General features: G+C 43.3%; 1 protein-coding gene across 2 annotated transcripts in view; it reads right to left on the bottom strand.

Moving 5' to 3' along the window:
• ERGIC1 (endoplasmic reticulum-golgi intermediate compartment 1) overlaps positions 1 to 22,364 on the bottom strand; it is a 160,067-nt gene that overhangs the window by 64,811 nt on the left and 72,892 nt on the right. For both annotated transcript variants that reach the window (XM_073620594.1, XM_073620595.1), the window contains one exon: positions 15,050 to 15,122. In XM_073620594.1, coding sequence (XP_073476695.1) covers positions 15,050 to 15,122 — 73 coding nt within the window. The remainder of the gene's footprint in view (positions 1 to 15,049; positions 15,123 to 22,364) is intronic.

Raw genomic sequence — 22,364 nt, 5'->3', positions numbered from 1 at the left:
ACTAAGAGTATAGTGCATATAGGACCATGAGATGGAATCAAATGCCTTTTTTATATCTAAGGAGAGGAAACAGGCTGGGATGCAGCGTAATTTCACAGCATGTGATAGAAGGGTGGCACGTCTAATATTATCACTTGCTTGTCGGATAGGGATAAATCCTGCATGGTCTTTATGTATAATTTTACCAATGAAGGTATTAAGTCTAGTAGCAAGGACTTTGGCTAATATTTTAATATCTACATTTAGTAAAGAGATAGGATGATAGTTCGAACAGATACTTGGACTATCGTCCAAGTCTTGGACGATAGTCCAAGTTTAGTTTGGGAAGCATACACATAATTGCTGTTAATGTTTCCTGTCTAAATGAGTGACCTGATAGTATAGAGTTGAAGGCATCAGTTAAGGTGGGTGATAATGTTTCAATATATGTACAATAATATAGCATGGAAAATCCATCAGGGCCAGGTCTTTTGTTTATTTTCAGTGTTTTGATAGCACTGGACACCTCTTCAACCGATACGGGTTTCTCTAGTAGCTCTAATGCCGCGTACACACGGTCGGACTTTTCACCTGCAAAAGTCCGACGGACGCCGCCGGACCAAGTCCGGCGGACAATCCGACCGTGTGTGGTCTCCATCGGACTTCCGACGGACCGTTTCGGGCGGAAATCCGACGTACTTTAGATTTGAAGCCTGCTTCAAATCTTTACGTCGTACCTCCGCCGGACTCAGTTCCTGACGGAAAGCCCGTTCGTCTGTATGCTAGTCCGAAGGACCAGATACGACGGAGGAGCAGGTTACTGCATCTCGCGCTCGCTGCAATAGGAAAAACTAATTTTCCCATTGCGGCGAGCGCGGGGGGCATCCCAGGCCCTTAGGTCTGGTGTGGAACTTTAAGGAGAACCCCCTACGCCGAAAAACCGGCGTGGGGTTCCCCCAAAATCCATACCAGACCCCGATCCGAGCACGCAGCCCGGCCGGTCAGGAAAGGGGGTGGGGACGAACGAGCCCCCCCCTCCTGAACCGTACCAGGCCGCATGCCCTCAACATGGGGGGGTGCTTTGGGGGAGGGGGCGCCTTGCGGTGCCCCCCCACCACAAAGCACCTTGTCCCCATGTTGATGAGGACAAGGGCCTCTTCCCGACAACCCTGGCCGTTGGTTGTCGGGGTCTGCGGGCGGGGGGGTTATCGGAATCCGGGAGCCCCCTATAATAAGAGGGCCCCCAGATCCCGGCCCCCCCACCCTATGTGAATGAGTATGGGGTACATGGTACCCCTACCCATTCACCTAGGTAAAAAGTGTCAATAATAAAACACAACACAGGTTTTTAAAATAATTTATTAAACAGCTCCGGGGGGGGGGGGGTCTTCTTCTGTCTTCGGGGGTCCCTCTGGTTCATCTTCTCCCGGCGTCCGGTTGGTTCTTCTCCGCTCTCCGGCCTCTTCTCCCGGTGTCCCAGGTCTTCGGCCGGCCCCTCCGCTGTCTTCAGGTAGCTCTATTGCCAGCGGAGGTCCGGACTTCTTGGCTTCTTGTGTTCTCTTCTCTTCTCTTCCCCCAGATGTTGACACGACGCTCTCTCCGGCTGGACTGGTCTCTGAGGGCTGCGTTGTGACTTATATAGGCGGAGACCCCGCCCCCATATGATGTCACAGTCCCTGGGCATGCTGGGACTGTGACGTTTTAGGGGGCGTGGTCGACCACGCCCCCTAAAACGTCACAGTCCCAGCATGCCCAGGGACTGTGACATCATATGGGGGCGGGGTCTCCGCCTATATAAGTCACAACGCAGCCCTCAGAGACCAGTCCAGCCGGAGAGAGCGTCGTGTCAACATCTGGGGGAAGAGAAGAGAAGAGAACACAAGAAGCCAAGAAGCCAAGAAGTCCGGACCTCCGCTGGCAATAGAGCTACCTGAAGACAGCGGAGGGGCCGGCCGAAGACCTGGGACACCGGGAGAAGAGGCCGGAGAGCGGAGAAGAACCAACCGGACGCCGGGAGAAGATGAACCAGAGGGACCCCCGAAGACGGAAGAAGACCCCCCCCCCCGGAGCTGTTTAATAAATTATTTTAAAAACCTGTGTTGTGTTTTATTATTGACACTTTTTACCTAGGTGAATGGGTAGGGGTACCATGTACCCCATACTCATTCACATAGGGTGGGGGGGCCGGGATCTGGGGGCCCTCTTATTATAGGGGGCTCCCGGATTCCGATAAGCCCCCCGCCCGCAGACCCCGACAACCAACGGCCAGGGTTGTCGGGAAGAGGCCCTTGTCCTCATCAACATGGGGACAAGGTGCTTTGTGGTGGGGGGGCACCGCAAGGCGCCCCCTCCCCCAAAGCACCCCCCCATGTTGAGGGCATGCGGCCTGGTACGGTTCAGGAGGGGGGGGCGCTCGTTCGTCCCCACCCCCTTTCCTGACCGGCCGGGCTGCGTGCTCGGATCGGGGTCTGGTATGGATTTTGGGGGGACCCCCACGCCGGTTTTTCGGCGTAGGGGGTTCCCCTTAAAGTTCCATACCAGACCTAAGGGCCTGCGACGGGGCTCGCAAGGTTTCAATCTCGCCAAAAAAAGCGGCGAGATTGAATTCCTTTTCTAGTCCCGTCGTACCCAAGTCACGTTCAAAATGAACGGACTTGTCCGTGTGTGGGAAAGTCCGTTCATTCTGAAAGTCCGGCGGAAGTCCGTCGGGAAGACCGGATTCCGGAAAGTCCGGCCGTGTGTAGGCAAGTCCGGCCGTTCAGAAAGTCCGGCGGTAGTCCGCCGGAAGTCTGGCGGCAAGTACGTCGGACCTAGCTTTCTAGAAAGTCCGACCGTGTGTATGCGGCATTACAGTGATGTGGATAATGGTGGGAGTGAAATGTGGGAAAATAACTCATCTGCTTTGGATGTATCCAGCTCAGTGCCAGAAGAATATAAAGTGTTTAAATGCGTTTTAAATTTTTGAAGCGTTTTCCTTGGGTTATTGGAGTATATACCTTTAGATATTTTGAGGCAAATAGGTTTAGTGGGAGAGCTGTGAGATTTGAGCGTGCGGGCTAATAGAGTTTCTGGTTTATTAGCTTTCATGTAAAAATTGTGGCGTGATCGATTGATAGTTTTATCTGCTGATTCTGTGAGAAATAGGTCAAATTCAAGTTTAGCCTTATCCAATTGCAATTGTAACAAAGGGGAAGGATTGAATTTACAGGCCATGTAGCAAGTGTTAAAGTTTGTTTCTAATTTATTATATAAAGCTCTACGTTCTCGATTAAATAGAGCCGCTTGTCTCATGCATATACCACGTAAAACTGGTTTGTGAGCTTCCCACAGAGTGAGCGGGGATATATCAGGGGTATAGTTGTCTACAATGTATTCTTTCAGTGCAAGTTCAATATTAAGTTTATATGTTGGGTTTTTAAGTAGCTAATCTCCAAGAAGCCAAGTCGGATCATGTGGTTTGGAATGGTAGAGGCTATAGTGGTAAGTATTGCACTATGATCCAACCATGGGATTGGTAAAATTTTGGATGTTAGGATTTCAGGCACCATACCTGTAGTTAGGAATATGTGGTCTAATCGTGAGAATGAGGGATGGGGGATGGGGATGTGAATAATGGGTAAATGGTCTTTTAGTTGGATTCAGTTCACGCCAGGAGTCTACTTAATTATGTTTTGTAATAAGTTGTGAAAAAGAGTGTCTATTAGGGACATTTGATTGAGATATAGGTGATGTGTCTAGAAAGGGAAAAAGAGTTAGATTGGAATCTCCACATAAAAGTAACCTTCCTATTTTATGTGATTTGATTACCTGTAAAAAGGTGAGAGAGGAACGAAGTAGGACTTTTGTTGGGGGCATAATATGAAATTACTGTTATGGCAGTATCATGCAAATATCCTGTTAGAATCAGATATCGCCCTTCTGGGTCTTTAATCTCCTTTAATAATGTAAATAGGTTATTGCGGTGAAATGTAATAAGTACGCCTTGCTGTTTAGCTGAGGCTGTGTAGACATGCGAGTACATTTTGCTGAAAAATTTAGGAGTGGATTGTGGTGTGAAGTGGGTTTCTTGAAGGCACAAAATATGTGCTTTTCTAGTGGCAAAGGAGCTAAAGGTTTTGGTGCGTTTTTGTGGGATGTTCAAGCCCTGAACATTCAGGGCTTGAACAATGTTTTGCTTTACATTACACAGCATCCCCCCCTGCATTCTCTACACTGTACTAAATTTTATATCCCAAACTGCTGCACACTTTGTGTGCTCCATTTCACTAAATTGAAGTTATAAATCAGATTTTTTTGTCCTAATAAAAAAACCTGTTTTTCTTTTGAGTTTTTATGAATGAGCACCAATGTGCTGCTGCAAATATCTAGTGACCTAGATGAACAGAAACACAAATGAAACTTGGCTTTAAAATAAAATAAAAAAAAAAAAAGCCAGAAGACAATAGCAGAGAGCAAACGGACTGGCATTCCCATGCAACGCCCAGAAGTGACAAATCCCTTAGAGTATGCATTTGCTGCACTGTGTTAGTAGGGCACACTGTACTTTCATAACTTTCATATTACTACAGAAGTAAGTGGACTGACAGCTCATACGTCAGAAATACATTACGCTGTGTGTTCATGCTTCTGGACACCCTAAATATCCAGAGGGTGAATAATCAGATACTCCGGATATCTGGAGATGATTTCAGTATGTAACTCAACATAGAGAGCTAAATGAGTGAATGTCAATGCAGTGAATAGGAAAGTCGAGGAATGAAGGAAAAAGAATAAGAAAGAAAAGAAAGAAAAAAGAAAGCAAAAGAAAGCAAAGGAAAGCACACACCTCCCATTTACTGCCCATTCAGAGAAGCCCTTGTATTTTTGTGAATGTGGTCACATACAGTTGCAATAAAAAGTATGTGAACCCTTTTGGAATGATATGGATTTCTGCACAAATTGGTCATAAAATGTGATCTGATCATCTAAGTCACAACAATAGACAATCACAGTCTGCTTAAACTAATAACACACGAAAAATTAAATGTTACCATGTTTTTATTGAACACACCATGTAAACATTCACAGTGCAGGTGGAAAAAGTATGAACCCTTGGATTTAATAACTGGTTGAACCTCCTTTGGCAGCAATAACTTCAACCAAACGTTTCCTGTAGTTGCAGATCAGACATGCACAACTGTCAGGAGTAATTCTTGTCCATTCCTCTTTACAGAACTGTTTCAGTTCAGTAATATTCTTGGGATGTCTGGTGTGAATCGCTTTCTTGAGGTCATGCCACAGCATCTCAATCAGGTTGAGGTCAGGACTCTGATTGGGCCACTCCAGAAGGCGTATTTTCTTATGTTTAAGCCATTCTGTTGATTTACTTCTATGCTTTGGGTCGTTGTCCTGTTGCAACACCCATCTTCTGTTGAGCTGCAGCTGGTGGACAGATGGCCTTAAGTTCTCCTGCAAAATGTCTTGATAAACTTGGGAATCCATTTTTCCTTCGATGATAGCAATCCGTCCAGGCCCTGATGCAGCAAAGCAGCAACAAACCATGATGCCCCCACCACCATACTTCACAGTTGGGATGAGGTTTTGATGTTGGTGTGCTGTGCCTCTTTTTCTCCACACATAGTGTTGTGTGTTTCTTCCAAACAACTCAACTTTGGTTTCATCTGTCCACAGAATACTGCTGTGGAACATCCAGGTGCTCTTGTGCAAACTGTAAACGTGCAGCAATGTTTTTTTTTGGACAGCAGTGGCTTCCTCTGTGGTATCCTCCCATGAAGTCCATCCTTGTTTAGTGTTTTATGTATCGTAGATTCGCTAACAGGGATGTTAGCATATGCCAGAGACTTTTGTAAGTCTTTAGCTGATGCTCTAGGATTCTTCTTCACCTCACTGAGCAGTCTGCGCTGTGCTCTTGCAGTCATCTTTACAGGACGCCCACTCCTAGGGAGAGTAGCAGCAATGCTGAACTTTCTCCATTTATAGACAATTTCTTTTGTGCGAGGCATCATTCACATCAGGCAATGCTACTTGTGAAAAGCAAACCCAGAACTGGTGTGTGTTTTTTATAGGGCAGGGCAGCTGTAACAAACACCTCCAATCTCATCTCATTGATTGGACTCCAGTTGGCTGACACCTCACTCCAATTAGCTCTTGGAGATCTCATTAGTCTAGGGGTTCACATACTTTTTCCACCTGCACTGTGAATGTTTAGGTAGACCGTTGTGCCCGTCTGATCCTCAACTACAGGAAACGATTAGGTTGAAGTTATTGCTGCCAAAGGAGGTTTAACCAGTTATTAAATCCAAGGGTTCACATACTTTTTCCACCTGCACTGTGAATGTTAACATGGTGTGTTCAATAAAAACATGGTAACATTTAATTTTTTGTGTGTTATTAGTTTAAACAGACTGTGATTGTCTAGTGTTGTGACTTAGACGAAGATCAGATCACAATTGATGACCAATTTGTGCAGAAAACCATATTCCAAAAGGGTTCACATACTTTTAATTGCAACTGTATTACAAAAGGCTTCTGTGATCGGGAAGGAGGAAGTGAGGGCTGGGCATAGCAGCTGTACTGGCCCCTGGAACTACAGCGACCGCAGTCTTCATTTTTCCAGGAGTTCTAAAAACCTGTCAGATGAAAATATCAGAGATAAGTCCAAGAGGTGTCACGCACTCATAGTATGCCTTCACTTTTTACAAAGGAGCTAAATGCCTGAGTTTAGCTTTAAGCAGCCAAACACTAGCACTTTTACATGAAAAGAAGGGGTGCAAGGAATATGTCCTCTATGTCGAAGTACCAGGTATTTTACTTCTAGTAATGGAATTGTGTTATGAGGGACCAAAGGAAACAATGGACTGGAGTGTTCAAGGGGGGGTTGGGCGGGTCGCTGTACTAACACTAAAAAGCTCCTCCTGAGCGGTCAGGTTTTTTTCCCCCTTTAGACCTACTGGGTTGAACGAGAAAAAAAAATAAAAAAAAAAATTACTAGTGTGTACCAGGCTTATAGATAGCAGCTTCCTTGGCTGTAAAGAATAAAAGGGTTTAGTTCCACTTTAAGTGAACCTCTTGTTGTGACTTGCATGGACAAAGTACAGCTTCAAACAAAAGAACACCTCACCCAACAGCAGAAGCAGCATCTCCTAAGGTAAGCTGGCTATGACTTAGGCTCCATGTACACTAGCAGGTTTAGGAGCTTTTGGCGTTTTTGCCAAAGCCCCTAAACTCAACTCCATAAAAGCCTTATGTCTATGTACAGTATATATAGGACTTTAGATCGTTTAGGACAGGGGTCCTCAAACTTTTTAAACAGGGGGCCAGTTCACTATCCCTCAGACCGTTAGAGGGCCGGACTATAGTTTAAAAAAAAAAAAAACTATGAACAAATTCTTATGCACACTGCACATATCTTATTTTGAAGTGAAAAAACAAAACGGGAACAAATACAATATGTAAAATGAAGAAAAAGTAAAGTTAAATCAACAAACTTACCAGTATTCGATTCAATGGGAACTATGGGCCTGCTTTTGGCTAATGAGATGGTCAATGTCTGGTTCCATATTCGTCACTGCTAGTCGTAACAGGGGGACAGAGGGTTGGACAGGGGGACAGTGGGATGGACAGAGGGGGGGACAGTGGGGTGGAAAGGGGGACAGTGGGGTGGACAGGGGGACAGAGGGGTGGACAGGGGGACAGAGGGGTGGACAGGGGGACAGAGGGGTGGACAGATGGGTGGACAGGGGTCCTCACTTGTTAGTAGGCTGTTGCCTGAAGCCTCCGCTCTCGCTGTCACTCTTCGCGCCTCCTGTCTGCCACGTGAGGAAGACGTGAATCCGCGCGGGACCGTGCTGGAAACTACACTTGCCAGCATGCAGCGCGGAACACGGAGCCCTCCATCAATGGCTGGGGTGGGGGAGGCGGCTTGAGCGGAGCGGATATGCTCCCTGCCGAAGCAGAGTGGACCTGCCCAAGCCGAGCCGACCTGGCCCCGGCCCGAGCCTGGCCTGTCGTCCTCGGCGGGCCGCATGTGGCCCGCGGGCCGTAGTTTGAGGACCCCTGGTTTAGGAGCTGCTGCAGTTAGGGGAGGTTTAACCTCCCTCTCCTGAACGAGGAAGAATCATGTTCAGGTTAGGAACGTTTTGACCTCTGGCTGCAGGGCTGCGATTTTGCCGCGTTTTGCATTTTCCCGTGGCAGGTGGTCAAAGTAGTTTTAGTGTACATGAAGCCTAAAGCATATCTAAAACACCCCAAATATTTAATGCAGCCATCACATCTAAGGATTGGTAAATTGAAATAGATTACTTTTCTTTAGCTTTCTTTTTTTCCCCACTGCTGATCCGGCCAGTAACACACTTCCTGTCTAAGAGTGTAAATACTCACTCCTCCACTGTATCTGAGGAGCTATAGCATAGCCACCCTTGTACAGCAGCATTGCCAACCTGTGGATAGAATAGTGTTGGATGGACTAGTATATTTGGATGGACTTTACATAAATGACTAACAAATTATAGCCTACTTTCAGCTAACGTACTTTAAACAGCTGCAGAAACATCTGTTTTTCATTTGCGATTAAGGTTTTAGCTAAATGAATAGAAGAAACAGCCCAATGTGAACACCCTTAGCAGTGGCAAATGGTTTGCTGGACAGCTTGGTCTGATAATGAAAGGTGAAAAACAACAGACTTAAGTTGGGCTTTGCCATTGTCTGCAAGCGCTGATTGAATGCTGGTTTTCCGGCATGCCCACTGGTCATTAGACTGGCTTCTGTAGAACAGACAAGTGTACACATGAACCGACAGTCAGCCAGTTCCTGCTGAACTAGATCATTTTCAGCCTGTATGTACTGGGCTTACTAGTAGTATTAACAGGTAATAAAGCCAAAAAACAAAGACTGCAGCGTCAATGCTATTGATAGCCGGCTCATAAATGTCGTGCCCATAATTCAACTTGAGGCCAGGACTGGCTGAAATGGGTTAGGTTAGTGTGGGTCTAGTGAGTGATAAAGTAATGCCTAGACATATGAAGAGGGCTGGAATTTTCTGAAGCACAGGTCCATTTTAAACATTTCTTCATGACCTTTAAACAGCCATGGTCAAAAAGTAAACATGGAAATTACAACAAAGATGTATTGTTATCGGAGTCCCAAATAAAGGAAGTTGTGGGTAACTTTCCCGACCTATCACTGGAAAAAGTTTTGTGCTTTAAGCCATTACAAAAGGCAAAAAATATCAAGAACCCACAGAATGCCAATGCAACTGGAAACAGTTTAAAAATGTTTTTAGCATAGTAACCACAGACGTGAAAAAACTGAAATATTAGGAAAGGGGGATGATGTAGGGCTCCTTGGCCAATGACTACTTCCTAGTGACTACTCTGGGGGATATTGACCCATACAGACTAGGAGTCAAAGTACGTCCAGGAAACATTACACAAGATCTGGGAACGTCTATGGAAATAAAAGGAGTATCCTGAAAACATACATGCAATGAGGAAACGTCTACAGGAATATCAGCTACAGCAAGAAATGCTTTACTGGAAAAAAAAATTGCTTAGGAAGGAAGTTTAGCTGAATAACGGTTATAGGGTTTGCCTTACACCACTGTTAAAGAGTGACTTCAATATGAATGTAGCACCCTCTACCATAGGCAGGTGCTAGAGTGAGGATTTTTGGTAGGTTCTGTCAGTACAGGTAAATTTAGGCAGGCCTATGCTGCAAGCTAGGCCTGTTTGTTTTGATCTGGGGGCAGGGAGTGGCTAGTGTAGCAGTGGGTGTGACCACCTGTACTTTAGTTCTGAGGCGCCTCCCCTGCTTTCAGGGAGAATGTTCTGGAAGAGGGGAAGGACCTAGAACTGGAGTGGCAGGCAGCTCATGTGAGGAGCCCTGACCAATCCCCAACTGGAATTGGCAGGGGGCAGGCCTCCCATATAAGCTGAGGTAACAGGCCACTGGGAGGAGTTGTCGGCCGGGAGAAGTGGAGAATGGAGTACTAGACAGCACCAGGAGGGCACCCCCATCTGGGGGTGGGGGGGTGCGCAATAGCGGGAGGAGGCCTGGGAGAGCTGTGAGGGAATTTCACCCTTACACAGTCACGGGTGAAGTCTTCATCATTACACGGTCATTGATGAGGAATTTATGGAGCAGAGGGACAGGAGAAGCTGTCGGAACGTACAGTTCAGTTAAGTTCTCCATCATGGACTCGGGGCAGAGAAGGGTCGGCGAGTGTACCACAGTGGAGGGCTGGATGTGGAGACATGCCAGGAAGTCTGTGGGAACTTCATCCTTACACGGTCATGGATAAAGTCCTCATCATTACACAGTCATTGATGAGGAGTCCTGGATCAGAGGAGAGACTGTGGGGAATAGTGTCAAATTGATGTGGCCTGAGGGGCGCAGGATTTGCAAGCTGGACTAGCTGGGAACAGTAGTCCACCGTTCAGCACATGCTTTTAAACTACTAGGCCTCCGGGGAGAGGTGCTGCAGACCTCTGGCCTAGTAGCAGCAACTAAACAGAGTCAGCATTAGAAACTATTCAGAGTGGGTTCTTTTGCATATAGAAGAGGATGTGACAAGAAATATAATGTGCTACAGAATAAGTTTGTGCAGGAGGGAAGGATTCCTGGGAGCAATAGTCTGCAGAAGTTACGCAAAGGAGGAGCAGTAATCTGCATGGTGATACAGGGAAGAGACTGTAGATGTTATACATGTGCATCATTTCTTCAAGGCTCAAACAACGCTCTAATTTATAAATATGATGGCAAAGCAATATGATCTATGGGCATCCCATATACCCTTTTCCCCAAGTTATATCCCCCCAATAAACAAAAACAAAACAAAGCAAATGACTGTTCATGGTCTCAGAGGCGATATATGAAGGCCTGGCAGCAGGGTGATATGGTGGATGTTAGTTACTAGTGGCAATGCACTGCTACATATATATATCCATCTTTTAATATGTCACATCCTGTATGAAAGGGATTTCAAAAGAGGATGATTGGGTGACCAGAACAAGCTCCAATAAGATGGGAAATTTCATCCTAAAGTGCTAATAAAGTCTAATTTTTCTGAGTTTCTGCACGCTCCAGAGTGGTGCGTCTATGGAGCCGCGCTCTATAAACCAACACAGCGGGACTGCCCCGCCCCCCCCCACTTCCTCCTCACTGTATTCGACTGACAGCAGCAAGAGCCAATGGCTCCTGCTGCTGCTCGAGTCCTGTGTGAAGAGGGAGAGAGGGGAGAATAGATGCAGCCATGCACAGCGCTATCAGCACTGTTGCACTTTGAATGACAATTGTACCAAATTTGTACCCAAACAAAAAAGATTTACCTTTTTTTGAGACAGAGCTTTCTTTTGGTGGTATTTAATCACCGCTGTTTTTTTATTTTTTGCTGAACAAATGAAAAAAAGACCAAAAAGTTTGAAAAAAAAAAAAAAAAAATTCTTTTATAGTTATAAAATTTTGTAAAAAAGTTTTCTCCTTCACTGATGGGCACTGACGGCCTAGGTTATAGGCTCTTTACCATGATCAGAGATGCGGTGTATTGGAGCGACACATCGCACTACTGATCGCCGTGCTGCACTCGCCCCCGGGGGCGCGCAGGAGCGTCTCATTTTAAAGGACGTCATATGATGTCCAGTCAGGAATGGAAGAGCCACCGGCCGTCACTTTTCTATAGGCCGGGCGGGATGTGGTTAAAGCGGGCCTTCAGTCATTTTTTACATCTATTAAATCTTCTTCCCTTGCCGTTTTAATTTTGGATAGTAAAACCTCTTTTTTCTACCAGTAAATACCTTATACAGCTTGCTTCTGCTTTCTTGTCTGGTAATAGGCAGGTGACATCCTGTACAGCTTCCTCTCACTCTCGTGAGAGTTTGTAAGCAAGGGAGGGGGGCAGGAGAGTGGAGGAGGGATGAGTCACAGGTGAGCTGCAGAGCTGAATAAGGGCAGAGATAGGAGGAGACTGCAGAGATTCATGTGTATTCATTGAGAGAGAAGAAATATGCAAGCAAGCAGTGGGGTGTGTGTGTGTGTGTGTGTGTGTGTGTGTGTGTGTGTGTGTGTGTGTGTGTGTGTGTGTGTGTGTGTGTGTGTGTGTGTGTGTGTGTCTGTGTATATCCAGGAAGTGAACAGGCAGTAGCTTCAGTTGCCCACAGTTAAAATGGCTACAGCCAGACTTCGTGGAGAAAGATTTCTGCAGCATATTTGGCAAGTACAGAATCATTGCATATTTTATAATAAAGTGGTTGGAGGGAAGCTTCAGAATGGTAAAGATATTATTACAAATTATGTGAGCAGACTAACTCCTCTAAGTTTTTAGCTTTAGTATCACTAATAGCATTGATAAGCCAGAGCTGTGCACTAAAGCTGAACGCCGGGTGAACATAATATTGTCTAAATAAAGAGGCATGTGTATTCTTACTTGCTTTGTGTATTTCTTCCAGATCTGTGCAGTAATCCAGTGTGAAAATATGCCTCTATTACAGGAAGCTCCTGCAAAACTGTCAATGCTGCCCTCTTTTTTTGCAGGGTGACTGGTCTTGTTTCCGCCCCCTCCTGTAGTTTTATTCAGGCAACCTGTAGTGGGTGGGCTTGCTGGCCCTTCCCACAGCTCGGTTCTCTGAACAGGTTATGAAAAGCATGATGATGTGACTGCTAATTTTATAGAGTAATATATCTCTGTCTGTGAAAGAATTTAGTGCACACAAAGTGGATTTATATCCTTTGTGGCTATTGAGGAAAATATTTAAAATGCCAGTTTTTGTGCCAGTAGTTCAGCTTTAAAGTGTTTAACCCATATATACAAATCACTACCAGCCCCTCTATTATAGGCAGAAATAGCACACTGTATTGGTCTTTTATAAAAACAAGGCTTGTAAATACTGGATTTAGAGCGATCTTCAAGCTGGTCACGTGACTTGCGGCTGCTGTACAGCTTTGATACATGGCTACTGGAGGAGGGGCCGAGATCTCCTTCTGACGTCAGCTTGGGATGTCACATGGCCACTCAGCCCCTCCTGTAGTAGCCTTGGAAACTGGCCGAGAGTCACGTGACCGGCCTGAAGATCACACTAAATCGGTATTTGCAAGCCTCGTTTTTATATATATATATATATATATATATATATATATATATATATATATATATATATATATATATATATAAATAAAAAGTGTAATACAGTGTGCTATGCCTGCCTATAATAGAGGGGCTATAGCAGGGGTTTGTATATATGGGTTAACAAACACTTTAAAGTTCAACTCCTGGCACAAGTTTTTTTTCTATTTATCCCTATTCATTCCTGATTTTGTGGACATCTTTGGAGCGGGCTGTGCGGGGAAGCATTTGGAGATCCAGGGACATCCCGGTGTGGAGGTTTTAAGAGCCAATTTGACCAGTCTTTCATTGGTGGTCATACCATCTGCTAAGGTTTATTCGCACACCGTGAGGCTTTGGTGAAGCATTTTCTTCTCCCCTTTCTCCAGGTTGGTGGAAGGATCATTTGAAAAGCTTCATTACCCTCAGCCCAGAAGTAGTATTTCTACATTCACTTTTTCTGGTAGATCACGTGTACACTTTTTCGGACTTCGTCTAACTTGCTTTCTTACTGTGCTATATAGGTCACCAAACAAACAATTTAAAATTTCTCATCATTGATTTGTCGACATCTGTCACCCACAGTACACAGAACATGGAAATGCAATTATTTTAGTAAATATAAACTGATAAATACAGGAAGTCCCCGAGTTACGAACACAATAGGGACTGTGGGTTTGTGCGCAAGTCGAAGTTGTTCGTAATTTGCAAAACTGCATTTGCTAGTGTAACTTCCGGTCGGAACACTGCATTCGTAAGTTTAACATCCTACTGTGCATGGATGTGGGATGTTCCGGGTGCTTGTTATGTTATCTGGGGCTCTTCTGGCCATGCAGTACTGCAGTATGGGAGGTGTCCGGAGGTATCCAGGACCAGCGTGGAGCACAAGTGGCCGGCATTTGAGGCCATTCGTAAGTAGGAGTCGTTCGTAACTTGGGTGTTCATAACTTGGGGACTGCCTGTACCTTTACTCATTAGCAGTATATAGCAGTCTTGTGACTTTTATCAGTGTCTGGCGCCCACTTGGCCCCATTCACACCTCAGCGTTCTGTAGCTTGAAACCTGAAGCTCCAAAACGCTGGAGAAAAAAAAAAAAAAATCAATTATTCTCTATGGAGATGGTTCACATCTCCACTCCAAATCACCTAAAGCCAAACGCCTGGAGCTCAAACAAGTGCTGGAGCTTTTTTTGTAGTTCAATTCAGGCAGATTTTGGCATTTTTCTGCTTTTTACATTGGTGACCTTTTGACCTGTACAAAATCGCGGCAAAATCACCCGACTTTCTGCCTGGAACAATACGCTCAGGTGAGAATGCAGCCTTAAAGTGCCCCTGTCTAGTTTGTTCGTTCAGTGACCATTAGGGACAGTGCATATAAAAACCATATGGAGAGATTTACAGGTGCCGTTTTTTTTTCCCATAGAACAGATTCTCAGTATTTGAAAAAGTGAATACAGCTACTGTGTATTATGTTGCTGTTTTAGATGGTGCCTTACTAGTAAACGTTCCTATTGTAATTTAATACATTGCGGGGAATTTATGAAGACTGCGATCAACCAGAATATGGAGCAGCTCTGCAGGGCATCAGCTTCTATCTTTTATTTTCAAAGCTTTAAAGAGGATCTTCACGCTAGAAAGAAAGGATCCAGTGCTGTCCTCCCCTGGGCTGGTTCTTTGCCATTATTCAAGGTCCCCAGCATGTTTACTAACGGAAGCTGGCTGTGACTCCTTGCAGCTTCAGTGTCTGCTTCCCACTGGGCAAGCTGTACTTTTCGAATGGTCCTTTAGAGTGAAGTTCCCCTTTAACTGAACAAGCTGAAGATAGAAGCTGATTGGTTGCTATGCACAGCTGCTCCAGATTCTGTCTGCTCCAGTCTTAGTAAATTCTCATTTCTGGCTGTAGATTGCTGCATGATAACCTGTACCTCTGTATCAACATGGTTTAGCCTATTTTACTTGTTTCTTAGTAAATACTTACACTTCACTGACAATAAACCCAGTCAGCTCCGACAAGAAAAGAAAGGTGATGAAGAGACAGCAGCAGATGGAAACTGTAAGACAGAAAGAGCAATCATGTCAGTGGAAGAAATGAAACAAATTAACAAGATAGTCACCATCATGTGAAGCGCTCTCCTATGTCAGAGAGGAAAGGCACAAAATGTATTGCACACACTAACCAATATTGCTCAGATAGCAGCTGTGAGTGACTCACACACCAGGAACTAGCCTAGCGTCACTAAAAGAAAACAAGATTTCTCTATGCAAACAATAAAAAGGTCTTCATGGTTTACCTAGTAACAGAAGAGTAATCACAGGCAAAAGTCCTACTTTTATTAAAATATATTATATATACACACATACACAGTATTTCACAAAAGTGAGTACACCCCTCACATTTTTCTAAATAATTTATTATATCTTTTCATGTGACAACACTGAAGAAATGACACTGCTACAATGTAAAGTAGTGAGTGTACAGCTTGTATAACAGTGTAAATTTTCTGTCCCCTCAAAAACAACACACAGCCATTAATGTCTAAACTGCTGGCAACAAAAGTGAGTACATCCCTACGTGAAAATGTCCAAATTGGGCCCAATTAGCCATTTTCCCTCCCTGGTGTCATGTGACTCAGTGTTACAAGCTCTCAGGTGTGAATGGGGAGCAGGTGTGTTAAATTTGGTTTTATCGTTCTCACTCTCTCATAATGGTCACTGAAGTTCAAAATGGCACCTCATGGCAAAGAACTGAGGATCTGAAAAAAAGAATTGTTGCTCTACATAAAGATGGCCTAGGCCAGTGATGGTGAACCTTGGCACCCCAGATGTTTTGGAACTACATTTCCCATGATGCTCCACTACACTGGATAGTGCATGAGCATCATGGGAAATGTAGTTCCAAAACATCTGGGGTGCCAAGGTTCATCATCACTTGCCTAGGCTATAAGAAGATTGCCAAAACCCTGAAACTGAGCTGCAGCACAGTGGCCAAGACCATACAGCGGTTTAACAGGACAGATTCCATTCAGAACAGGCCTCGCCATGGTCGACCAAAGAAGTGGAGTCCACGTGCTCAGCGTCATATCCAGAGGTTGTCTTTCGGGAAATAGGTGTATGAGTGCTGCCAACATTGCTGCAGGAGGTTTTACAGATAGCAGGTAAGTAGACCTATGTAATTTTAAGAAGAAAAAAAGGCACATAAGAGTTTACAAGTTTTGAGCAGAGCAGAAAGGGATTAAAACACCTGTCGAGTTCCTAATGTGGTTTTTGCCCCATTAGGGAAATTTGCCCTCTATATATTTGTTCTGTTTACGATAATCACAGAGAGGCAGTGAAAGAAAATACCACACTTTTGAGGTGTTACCAGAACAAGAATAGAGGGGAAATCCTCCAATGAGATACTAATTCTGGTAACAACCAGGTATTCCCTTACTTTGGAAGGATTTCCTCTCACTTCCTGCTTTGGCTTTGAGACAAGAAATGATGGGAGAATGAAACAATGGGACACATAGCAAAAAAAAAAAAAAAGAGAAGATCTTCCTTTAGTTCTATTTTAACAGCAGTAAAGAAAAGAGTCAGATTGGCCATTATACAGCAGGTATGACCACTTATATAGATTATTGTCTATGTGTATTTAGCCGTTTGCCTGGGGTTTAGCGTTAAAGCCTAACCCCTATGGTTCTAAACGGTCAATCCAAAGCCTTGGAGTTTGGGTATCTGGTCATTAATTACACATCAGTCCAAATGTAGATATATTTTAAAGGCTCCCAGATACAACTTCTGCATGGCTTCCATATTAAAAGACACACAGCGAACGTATTCCAAGTATCAGCCTACGGCTTTAGCATCCCTTCTGTAAGCAGTCTAGCCAGGACATGAGAAACAATGTGAGTAGCACTGACACAAAGGCATCCCACAGTCTATTGCCAGTGTTGTTGTGGTTTGTGGGGGGGGGGGGGGGGGGGGGGAGTTAAGAGGCTAAATTCATTAATATGGTGAGGCAGTGAGACTTCCGCCCAGATAAAAAATCCCAGCAAAGCCGATTAGTCATTTCCACAGCTTACGTACTGGGGTCGCTGCATTCACAGCTTACAAGGTCCTTGGTCCTAACTGAATGACAAAAAGGGAACCAGACCACGAGAAAAAAAAAAATTTAATGAGTCATACTCCAAAGTGGATACCATTAAAGGCATAATGGGATACAGACAAACATAGCCAAGTAGATCGATTAGATAAAAAAACAGGTAGAAGTCATGAACAGCTCAGATCATGCTTTTGTTTTATGCTCCCCCTTATACATTTGACAGACGTTTACTCAGGTCATTCTGATATACTAGGTAACTAGGTTAACAAAATGAGCAATGGATGGTCTTTAAACCATTATAGCAACTCTGATGAAAAGAATAGTATAGAAAAAAAAAGTAGGCAATGTATATACAATAACCCACTGCACGTGAAGTTATAATACCACTTGTGTGTTGCAGCTCTTGTTACAATCATACTAGATTTACTGTGTAGGAAATATTTGATGTATGATTTTTTTTTTTCCCCCCCTTCATTGAGATCATTGTCTAACCATCATTTAAAGGGTATTTCCAGCGTATTAGACATATTAAGTCACAACAGTAAATTGTAAGGATTGTTTTTGGTACATTTATGCTTCAGCTGGCATGCTCTAGTTTTGACACTAACCTAACAGATGGTGGGGACAGGTTTTAGCAGTACATGGACAAATGGGTTGTGTAGTTTTAAGTTACACATCATAGCTGCATATGCTCTTTTCTAAGCAATGGCAATGCACGATGTACATAAAATCACTTCATAAATAGTTGCTTTCAAATACCTATAATAAAGTAGTATGAATTAAAATGTTTTGTACATCTTTTCTCAACCATGAAATCATTTTCAAGTGTCAGGGAACCCATGCTTTAAAAAAAATGGTCTTGCATGCTTTAGCTCTGTATTGCATGCTTATCAGTTACTAACAGCTGTATCTGACACCATGGCCGATCATTTTATATTTTTTTTTTCAAATTCTTTATCAAAATATAGCATCTATCAGAACAGAACAATACAAAGTCAGAGCGGTATCTCACACAAAACAAACATGGATATCATTTCCACATATTGAGGGGCACAGGAAATGTTAGACACCATGAGTAGGTAAATGAAAACTCTCCTAAGATCACGGAGATAACCAAAGTAAAAAAAAAAAAAAACACAGCTCAATCGGATGGATACTTCACATTTTTGAAAGAAGGAAGAGGAAAAAACAGTGAAAATAAAAAGGAAAGGATGCCTACAAGCACCAGAAAGATGGGAAGCAGATAGGGAGGGAGGTGGGTGAGATAGAAAAATAAATAAAAAGGGGGGGGGGGGTGTGTTAGTGGGAGTGTTAAGGTGGGGTGATGGAGCGCATTTGTGTCAGGGCAGGAAGACCTCAAATCTCCAGAACAGTTTTCCAAGAGAGCCTTGCCCTCGTCCTAATAGACAAACATGTTCCAATATGAACATTTTTTTTTTATATTGCTGTCTTCGGTTTTGGGCAATAAGCATCAGGTCTTCTAGTGTGTAAAGCCTCGTACACACGATCGGATTTTCCGATGGGAATTGTGTGATGACAGGCTGTTGGCAATGTCAGATTTTCCGCGGACAAACGTTGAATGGCAGGCTTTAAAATTTCCACGGACAAATGTCTGTTGACAGATTTTCCGAGCGGGTGTACACAAGTCCGTCGGACAAGAGTCCAACGTACAAACACGCATGCTCAGAAGCAAGAACGAGCCAGAAGCGGTCAGTCTTGTAAACTAGCTTTTGTAATGGAGAATTAACATACATGACGTGGCAAATTATGAAATCTTGAAATGCAGTGCTCATTCTCTTCTTCTTTAATGGGATAATAACAAAGCTGTTTTGCTGGTGATGCTGATGGAGTTATTGCAAACAAATTTTCAAAGGCTTTTTTTTCTAGTGATCAAGAAAAATATTATGCTTGTTACTTTTTTTTTTTTTTTTTTTGGTGCAAGTTACCACAACACCATTATCCCGTAGTTTTTAAGATCAAAGATACACCTATAAAAGATACTATGTTGGTGTCCCTTAATTTTACATTGTATTATTTAAATGTAACTGCCTACTCCCAAACGGTCATTTGAAGTAAAACGCATAGCAAAGTATTATTTTCCAATTTTTTTTTTTTTTTTTTATTGTGCATTAAAAAAAGAAAAGAAAACTAATAAAAATTAGACATGCTATCTGCCAATAGAACTTAACCAAAAAGTGCATTTTATGCATCCAAAAATATACAAAATCAAATCATTATTCAACCAAAAAATAAAATAAAAGCCTCATGCATGTGTCCTGCTTCTTAATATAGGGGGTCAACAATGCCAAGAGTTGGTGAAAGCAGGGGTCTGTTATCCAGAGATAATTCCAAAAATCATTTGGATTATTCTCCTGGAGCTTATGCAGCAAAGGCATATGACATAATTGGTCACGATTAATAAAGCAACCAATTTTTGGTCCAAGAAATCCTCCTCCTCCTCCTCCTGTTCCTGGACTTGACTTGGGTCAAACCAATAACTCCAAAGCTAATAATAAATAACACGTTATCTCCTCCGATTCCGCAACATGTCTGGTTGACGAACGGCCATTCAGAAACAAACTGAAAAGCGTGAAATGAAAAGCGCGAATCAACACCCACCAAACTTCTACTAACACGAAATTAGCAGAAGGAGCCCAAAGTGGGGGGCGCTAAAGAGCTAAAAAAAAACATGTAGCACGTCACTACGTCGTGTTTGTTGGCCGACAACTGTGTGCCGTTTGTATGCAAGACAAGTTTGGGGCCGACGCCCTTCAGATAAAAGTCTGCGGTTTTGTCTGCGGAAAATCCGATCGTGTGTACAAGGCTTTAATGTTCCTAACTTTGTTAGGCCACATGGCAAAGGAGGGAAGGGTTGGAATCCTTCCAGCACAATGCAATAAAATCTATGGCAGCATTAAGCATGTGATGAAGGATTGATTTCTTACATGTTTTAAGAGGAATTCCAGAGCAATGGAGTAGGAAAAAGGCAGGATGCTCAGGCAACGGAAAATCCGTAAATTGTCCAGTAATCTTCTTCACCTCCGACCAATACGGTTTTAGTATTGATTTGCATTTTAATGAGTGAAATAAGTATTTGACCCCTTCACAAAACATGACTTAGTACTTGGTGGCAAAACCCTTGTTGGCACAAGGTTCACAGAGGTCAGGCTTTCCCATTGACAAGATTCTCCTGTGTAGTTCTGGGCTGATTCCTCACCATTCTCATGATCACTTAATATCCACGAGGTGAGATCTTGCATGGAGCCCCAGACTGAGGGAGATTGACAGTTATTTTGTGTTTCTTCCATTTGCGAATAATCACACAACTGTTGTCACCCTCTCACCAAGCTACTTGGCGATGGTCTTGTAGCCCATTCCAGCCTTGTGTAGGTCTACAATCTTGTCCCCGACATCCTTGAACACTCTTTGGTCTTGGCCATGGTGGAGAGATTGCAATCTGATTGATTGATTCTGTGGACAGGTGTCTTTTATACAGGTAACAAGCAGAGATTAGAAGCATTCCCTTTAAGAGAGTGCTCCTAATCTCAGCTTGTTACCTGTATAGAAGACACCTGTGAGCCAGAAATCTTGCTGATTGATAGGGTATCAAATATTTATTTCACTCATTACAATGCAAATCAATTTATAAAACTTTTTGAAATGCGTTTTTTCTGGATATACTTGTTGTTATCCTAGCATTTGTTGTAAACCTACCATTAAAATTATAGACTGATAATTTTTTTGTTAGTGGGCAAACGTACAAAATCAGCAGGGGATCAAATACTTTTTTCCCCCCTCACTGTATGATGTTCCAGCGTTGATCGGGCGTAAAAGGTCCTATCAAGGTCCCTCTCCCATTTACTAAGGCCAGGCATAAATAAGTCCTCCCTTGGGGTAGATTACTAGTGAGTACATGTGAGAGAAGGCACGGGAAAGGGGTCCACTGTGCAAAGAGAGTCAAACATTGTCAGCTGACTAAAGTTCGCAGGGGGTCCTAAGGTTTGGAGAAAATGATGAAACTGTAACACTGAGCGGCCTGATATTATTTGAATGCATCCGGGCTGCTACTCCGTTGTGATGTTTAGGCAATGTCAGCAAGCGTCTACAAAGCTTAGGTCGTTTAGGAGCCATATGAACCTAGTGAAAAGGGCGTTGACTTGACGAAAGAAGGCTAAGAGGCTATGAATAGGTAATGTCTGGAAGAGATATAGGAACTTTGGTAGGATACCCATCTTGATAATGCTATAGCAACCAAACCACGAGTGCAGGCCTTGGTGCCACTTATCTAAAAGGGCACGGGCTTTACAGAGTAGGGGTGGGGAATTTAATGCAAAGCCATCAGTTGGATTTGGAGGATTGTGAGTCCCTTAATATGTTAACGCGGAGTATGCCCATTTGTAATTGAAATTAAGAGTTTTCGTTCCAGGCATATATAGCATAAAGCGCTAGACGGCAACTCTTTATTCTGCCTACTGTCCTTTATGACACCTTACTTGCCATCTAGCGATTTATAATTCTATCTATCTATCTCATTCTTTTAACATTGTTTGCTTGATGGAAACGTCATATTGGTATGTATTCTATATTTGCATACTAAAAATGGTCATCGATACGTTTTTATTGCTATTTAAGCTTACAAACCTATATTACATAGCACCTGCTGGGGACCTTTGGATATGCTCCCATGCTTGCCCAGGGATGGTGACCTTGATTCAGCCTTTGAGGTAACAATCTTTCATATCAATGTCTTTAACCACTGTAGTATATAGGAGACAACTGCTACTGATTTTGACAGATTTTTTTGTATTTATGTCTCTTATTATTCCTAGTGTATGGTCCTCTTCCTTGTTTTGTTTCCTCTCCTGAAGAAGCGGGTAACCAGGAAACATATTGAGAGTTTGAATATCCATACAATCATATGACCTCTGGGAGGTATCCTTAGGTTTAAGTGACCTTCCAATAGAAGTGTAATGACCGCCTATAAGAACTTACCATGTATCTTGAACTTATTTTATGCTGCAATGTTGACTTTATGTGAAATAAACTTCATTTGTTTTTAAAAGTTGATATATTATGATGGTACCGAAAAAAAATCCTACCTGCCCCACCCCCATTTTTTTGTATTCTAAATTTAAGTCTTTGTCCAAATCGGAGAGATTTTACAATCTTGCAGTTGGGTTACAATAAAACAAAACAAAACAAAAAACACAGG

Source organism: Aquarana catesbeiana, linkage group LG03, assembly GCF_042186555.1.
Source record: "Aquarana catesbeiana isolate 2022-GZ linkage group LG03, ASM4218655v1, whole genome shotgun sequence".
In the NCBI taxonomy this organism is placed as follows: domain Eukaryota; kingdom Metazoa; phylum Chordata; class Amphibia; order Anura; family Ranidae; genus Aquarana; species Aquarana catesbeiana.
The sequence above is the reverse complement of the archived record's forward strand: the minus strand, read 5'-3'. Positions and strand labels throughout refer to the sequence as shown.